This window comes from Bos grunniens, chromosome 19 (genome assembly GCF_055505025.1).
Source record: "Bos grunniens cultivar Pamir isolate PY7600 chromosome 19, Bosgru_T2T1.0, whole genome shotgun sequence".
In the NCBI taxonomy this organism is placed as follows: Eukaryota; Metazoa; Chordata; class Mammalia; order Artiodactyla; family Bovidae; genus Bos; species Bos grunniens.
The window spans coordinates 22835621-22842014 of record NC_141183.1 but is presented as its reverse complement, the minus strand read 5'-3'; the positions used below and the strand labels follow the sequence as shown (position 1 = coordinate 22842014).

General features: G+C 56.6%; 1 protein-coding gene across 3 annotated transcripts; it reads right to left on the bottom strand.

The window, feature by feature from the left end:
• Positions 1–486: 486 nt before the first annotated feature.
• GJD3 (gap junction protein delta 3) lies at positions 487–6069 on the bottom strand. 3 transcript variants are annotated; one of them, XM_086357792.1, is made up of 3 exons: positions 5934–6069; positions 4651–4844; positions 487–3901 (listed from the first exon to the last, which is right to left on the bottom strand). In XM_086357792.1, exon 3 carries the CDS (start codon positions 3895–3897, stop codon positions 3043–3045), a length of 855 nt encoding a protein of 284 aa, XP_086213918.1. In that variant the 5' UTR covers positions 3898–3901; positions 4651–4844; positions 5934–6069; the 3' UTR covers positions 487–3042. The 3 variants fall into 3 exon arrangements, with proteins under 3 accessions (XP_086213918.1, XP_086213919.1, XP_086213920.1); XM_086357793.1 differs by lacking the exon at positions 5934–6069 and having other exon boundaries at positions 4651–5038; XM_086357794.1 differs by lacking the exon at positions 5934–6069 and having other exon boundaries at positions 2616–3901; positions 4637–4759.
• Between the last annotated feature and the right edge of the window lie 325 nt (positions 6070–6394).

Here is a 6394-nt window from a genome sequence, read left to right as displayed (position 1 = left end):
CCTGGGCCCCAGCAACTGAAGTGAGAGCTAAGGAAGCTGAGATGCCATCTCAGTTACTGGTGACCCCCACTGCCCCCTCATTCCACTGCTGCCACACCAGTCTCGTCTTGGGCCTCCAACACTTTCAGCTTATTCCTCCTCAGGACCTTTGCTCTTGCCATTTCCTCCAACATGAATGCTCTCCCTGGAGAGACGTCCAGCTAGACCGTTGCCAGTTCTTCTCCCCGACACTCCCCAGGGGCTGCACTCTCTCCCTTGACTCTTACCCTGGTTGGTAGCACAGTCTGTGTTCATTGTCTGCCTTCTCCACCAGAATGTGAGCTTTGAGAGGGCAAGTTTTGCAAGTGGATCTGCTAATACAGCAGCCACTTGTCACAGACGACAGCCGAACCTGAGATACGTGGGTGGTCCAAATTGAGAAGGATTTCAAGCACTGAACACACACCAGACTTTGCACAAAATGAAACATGTAAAGCATCTCCGTGATATTTTTTTTACACTGATGATGTGTTTGAAATTATATTTTAGATGTATTGGGTTAAACAAAATATATTACGAAAATGAATTTCACCTGTTTCCTTTCAGTTTGTAATGTGACTAATGGAAAACTTGGAATGACATAGGTGGCTCGCGTCCTCTTTCTGCAGAACAGTGCCTGGCATATAGTATGTGCTCACAAGTATTTGTTGAATGAATATACATGGGAAACAGTTGGACATTCATGTCTGAGTCTGTGCGGAAGGGTCTGGGAGGCAGACACAGAACTCACCCTGGGCAGAGAGATGGCGGCACACTCTGTGAGCATGGGTAAGTGTTTGGGCCTGGAGAACACTTTCAACACAAGTTTGTGTGTGTGTGTGCTAAGTCACGTCAGTCGTGTCCGACTCTGTGCAACCCTATGGACTGTAGCCCGCCAGGCTCCTCTTTACATGGGATTTTCCAGGCAAGAATACTGAAGTAGGTTGCCATGCCCTCCTCCAGGGGATCTTCCCGATCCAGGGATTGATCTCATGTCTCTTATGTCTCCTGCATTGGCGGGCCGGTTCTTTACCATCAGCACCATCTGGGAAGCCCCCCAGCGCGAGTTTACTAAGCACCTACTATGGGCCTGCAAGGAGGAGAGAACTATGCATCCAACAGAAGTGCTGCTTTGGGGCCTTAGCTCTGGTTTTGTGGGGTTGGTCTGTCTGTCCAGGAAGGCATCCATTTTCTTCCCAAATGAGACCAAAAGGCAGGGAGGCGTTAACTAGAGGAAGGGGGTCGGCAGAGAGGGAGGCTGCTCCAGGCAAAGGAACAGCAAGTTGAAACATTTAGAAGCAAATCTGGTACAGTTTGGCAGGAACAGAAAGTTTAGATCGGTTTGGAGCATGGAAACTTTGGAGGAGCTGAGGTGAAGGGGCTGGAGAAGACCTGATGCAACAGGGCCAGACGTGGGGGATTCAGAAGCCTCGCTCAGGTGCTTGACTTACCTGAGGACAGGGGAGCCCCAAAGAGTAAGCAGGGGTACCTGTTTAGAAAGACTCTTTCCTCTGCTTATGTGCAGTCCAGGCAGAAAAGCTGAGGAAGAGGCATGAAGGAATGGAGGATAGACAGGGAATGACCAGAGGCATAGAAGACAATCGTGCAGAGTGGGGCTCTGGCAGCCTGCTCAGCAGAGTCTGGTGACGGTCCAGAGGTGTGGTTAGATGGTGACCCCTGGATTTTTCATGTAGGGGTGTGTGTGTGTGTGTTCATTGCTCAGCAGTGTCCGACTCTTTTCAACCCCGTGGACTGTAGCCCACAAGGCTCCTCTGTCCATGGATTTGCCAGGAGTGGGTTGCCATTTTCTTCTCCAGGGGATCTTCCTGGTCCAGGGATCGAACCCAGGTATCCTGCATTCCAGGCAGACTCTTCACTGTATGAGCCACCAGAGAAGCCCTTCACTCAGGTGCTGGCTGCTTATGGACAGCATCCCCATGGGTGTGGTGAAGGAGGAAGCTGATAGGGGCAGAGGAGAGGCAGGAATGAACAGGAGGCAGCCCTGTAGACAGTTCCTTGTATTTCCAGAGGGTTAGAGTGAGGGAAGAAGTGAAGGAAGAAAATGCAGGGCCAGGAGGATGTTTATGGACTGGGGTAACAGCAGCAGGGTAAGGAGGAGGAAGCTAGAAAAGAGTCCTGCCCTCTGACCCCAGCCCCAGCCCCACTCTGTCTTCATGAAAGAAGGGCCCAGCCACCTTGCCCAGGCCACAAAGTTAAGAGTGCAGATGGTACCTGGACTGAAGCCTGCCCAGGGTGAAGGACTGCCTCCCCTCCAGCGCCTCTCCTGCGCAGGCTCGATCAGGAGGGGAGATCTTCCTGAGAATGGGAGGAGCCACCGTGGCTGCTGCTTGCCCTGGATCCTGGCCACCCACACCGGGAATGTCACAGATCACACACACAACTCACATAGGACACACCGTCACACGCACAGACGCAGAATGCACACAGGGGTAGGCACACGTGTGTGCAGAAAGCCTGCGCAAGATGGACATGTGCATATGCACACGTGTGCACATTCAGAGCTCACACAGGATATATATGCATGCATACACACACACAAAGTGCTTACACAGGTTTTACACATGCGAGGGCACCTATGCTCACACCAAATGTGTGTACCCGTGTTTGTGTATGTACACAGAGAGCCTTAGCAGAGGCTACACCTCAGTCTGAACAAGGAGAGGGCCCGGGGGATGCTGGTATCACAGCTGTTTTCCTTTCCAGTAAAACACCCAGGGCTCCTCCAGAACGTCCACTCTCCACTGACTCTGCCCTCCTCTGGTCCACCTTCTCTCAGCCTCCCTGGCCTCCTTCCTTTCTGCCTGGATCAGGGCACCAAGGACAGGCCTTAGTTGATTCGATGTCCCTAGCTCCGCTGGGAAGTGTGGGTGCTGCCTGGAGGGCCATGCGCCCTGCGTGTCATCTGCTGGGGCAGGAAACCCTGCCAACAGGGGGTGAGGAGACACTTCTTGCTCCGGGATGGTGGGGTCCGGCCTCTGGCCTCACCTCCTGCCCCAGGCAGTTCTAGATGGCCAGGTCCTGACGGATGGTGGCCAGCGACGCCTTGCTGCGGCCGCTGCCGCCCTCGCTGTCACCGGCAGGCGCCCCGTGCGCATAAGCCGGTGGGGCGTAGGGGTCGGTGCCCGGTCGCCGCGTGGGCAGGGCCGGCAGCGGCTGGAGCAGCTGCTGCGCCTTCTCGTGCGCGCGGTTGCAGCGGTTGTCGCGCTCGGCGGCCTGGAGATAGCTGCCGGCACGCGAGCTGCCCTTCCAGAGCAGGTGGCCCAGCTCGGCCACGCTGAGCAGCGCCGAGAGCAGCCCCACCGCGAAGTAGAAGACCAGGAAGACAGTCTTCTCGGTGGGCCGGCTCACGAAGCAGTCCACGGTGTGCGGGCACGGGGGACCTGCGCACACGAAGCGCGGGGCCACGCGGAAGCCGTAGAGCAGCGCCTGGCCCGCCAGGAAGGTCAGCTCAGCCAGCAGGCGCAGCGCCACGCTCAGCAGGTAGCAGCGGCGCGCGCGGAGGTCCCCCGGGCGCCCCGGGGCCCGCGCCCCGCCGTCCGCGCCGCCCGGCTCTTTGCTGGCCCGGTGCACCGAGTAGATGACGAAGAGCACCGGAGGGGCCGACAGCAGCAGGATGTGGAAGAGCCAGAAGCGGTAGTGGGAGACGGGGAAGGCACGGTCGTAGCAGGTCTGGCGACAGCCAGGCTGCAGAGTGTTGCACACAAACTCCTCCTGCTCGTCCTCGAACACGGCGCCGCCCACCGTGGCCAGCACCAGGATGCGGAAGATCAGCATGACCACCAGCCACAGGCGGCCCAAGAGCGGCGACTGCAGCTGCACGGCGTCCAGCAGCGAGCCGAGGAACGCCCACTCCCCCATGGCGCTGGAGATAGACGCGGCGCGGGCAGTTAAAAGGCCGAAGGATCAGGGTCCCAACCCTCCGCGCCCGCCCATCGGGGTGGGATCAGCTGGACCGCCTCTAACTTCGAGGTGAGCCAGGGGCTCAGCCAGACCTGGCTTTAGCAGGGACTTTGAGGGAACAAAGGGCTTAGCTTAGGGGGACTCAGATGAGTCTCAATTTGGGCGCTGAGGAGGAGCTCCGCCCCAGTGCTCTGGTCAGACACCCATGGAACTGCTGGGTTGGATCCTGCGCTCCTCCGAGTCCAGGTTGGAGGGAAAGGACCTCGGACATGAGCCCTGCCGGCCCCTGACTACATGTGTGGAAGCAGAAACCCAGCAGTGCCCTCGTGTGCTCCAGGATGCTTTCTGTGGGCAAGAGTGGTGCCCTGAACCCAAGGCTCTGACCCAATTTGGTACTTCTGGGTGAAATGGAGCCAGCAGACCCAGAAGGATTCACCTTCTTCTTTCTCCGCCCACCATTTCTCTTGCCTCCCTCCTTTTTTTTTTTTTTTTAACTGCAGTGAACTCCTCTCAGAATTGGGGAGTGGACACAAAGGGAAGGATCCCCACTTCCATCAGGATCCATCGTCCTAGGTGTCCCCTACCATCTATGCGGTGGGAATGCTGGCCCACTCTTCCCATCTCCTCCCTGGTGTCCCTCTGCTTCCAGCTTCCCCAACACCCCCCTCACAGCTCCCACAGGCCCCCAGACCCTCACCCGTAACCACTCACGCTGCAGCTGGCGCTGGGATGTCAAAGCCGAGTGAAGAACCTTGGGAGATGGTTGGGACCTGTTCCTCCTGGTCCCTCTTTCATTTTCCCTTTTGGATTTGGCCAGGATGGATGACAAGACAGGATGGCTGAGAGGGGCCAGTGCTCCCCCTTCTCTTAAAGGGACAGGGTGACCCTGTTGACTGGCTCCACCCCTGGGAACAGAGCCAGGGCCACGCCCCTTGCTGGACTCTGCCAGCCTTCCCTTCCCATCCCCTCATCTCCCCACCCCCACCCCCATCCCAGGGCTGAGTCCCCCACTGGAAATGAGGAAACGGGTTACCCAGAGCTACATCCCTGCTGAAGGAAGCCCATCTCCAACAGACTCTCCTAATGGAAGGCTTAGATCCACGATCAAGGGACTATCCCCCCTGAAGGTGGTCTTCAGGGCTGGCGTGGGGTTTGATGCTGGTATTGGTGGCACTGGTATTTTAAGCAGCAGCAGACACCTGCTAACTCTTCTTCAAGCTCTGATATTACAAGTCCCTTAGTTCTTCTGGGCCAGAGTCTCCTGGCTTGTCAGCTGAGGAGCCTGGGCCAGCTGATCCCCAAGTTCCCTTCCAGCTCTGCATCTTAATGCTGAGGTCCCAACCAAAAAAGCCCAAGCCCAGAAAAATTTCTCTTTTGGAAAAACATTAGGGTTTCAAGGGTGTTCTGGCCTTGGGACTTGAATAAAAGCTTTTGCTTCCTTCCTGCTTTTCTGTAACTTCCAGATTTACTGTAATGAGCATGCCATTTTATAATGTGAAAAGTAAAAGAAAGGTTTCTTTTCCCTTACAAGGCTTTGAACTGAGCCACCTTCTACTGCTCTAGGTAGCTGGAGAAGCTGTCCCATAGAGAAGGGCAATTAGGATGACCGAGGGTGACCTGAGCAGCCATGGAGGGGACACTCCCAGGTTAAGTGCTCATTTGTCCTCTCTGCCTTTCCAGGAGCCTGGGCCCACACCATTCTCCTCCTTCGCCTGTGCAGTTGCTCTGGGTCGGGCCCCAGGCCCCACTCATCATAAGAATTAACTTATTTCATCCTCCTGACAAGGATGGGAAGCTGAGACTCAGAGGGTCTAAGGCACAGTCATGCAGTAAGAAAGAGAGGGTCCTGGCCTCACACCCAGCCTCACTGGTTTGGAGCCCACGTTCTGAAGCTCATGGTAGATTTGTTCCAGTTTCAGCCTGCCTGGATTTCCCAGGGCCTCACAGTCCCTAGGGCTTTGTGTGGGGCTGGTGGCAGCCATGCCAGGACTCACCTCTTTGGTGACACTTTCTCTCCTCTCCGGCCATGGGGGCCTGTCTGGTTTTCCATGTGCTGATGGGGACCCCTGGTCCGATTTCAAGAAGGGGTGGGAAACGTGTCCTTCACCCACACTGGCTCCGGCCCAGCCCTGCCTGGAAAAACCCTAGGTTAATGCTCCGGAGTGCTGGGGTTCCCTAGGGACTGGGCCTGGGTGGGGAGACATCAGCCTGGATCAAGTCCAAAGGAAAGCATATGCTGGGGCCCTTTCCAAAAACAGGATGTGGGCTGGGAGCACTGGCCACCTCCCCATTCCCTACCTCCATCTGCTCCTGGCAAAGCTGCTCCCTGACCCATGAATCCTGCCCCCAGCCATGGGGGCCCAAGGACACACCTCATCGCCCCTGGAATAGTCCCTGCCCTGACCTCATGGCCACTGCCGGGTTAGCCCACCAGCCCAGCCTGGAAAAATCCTCA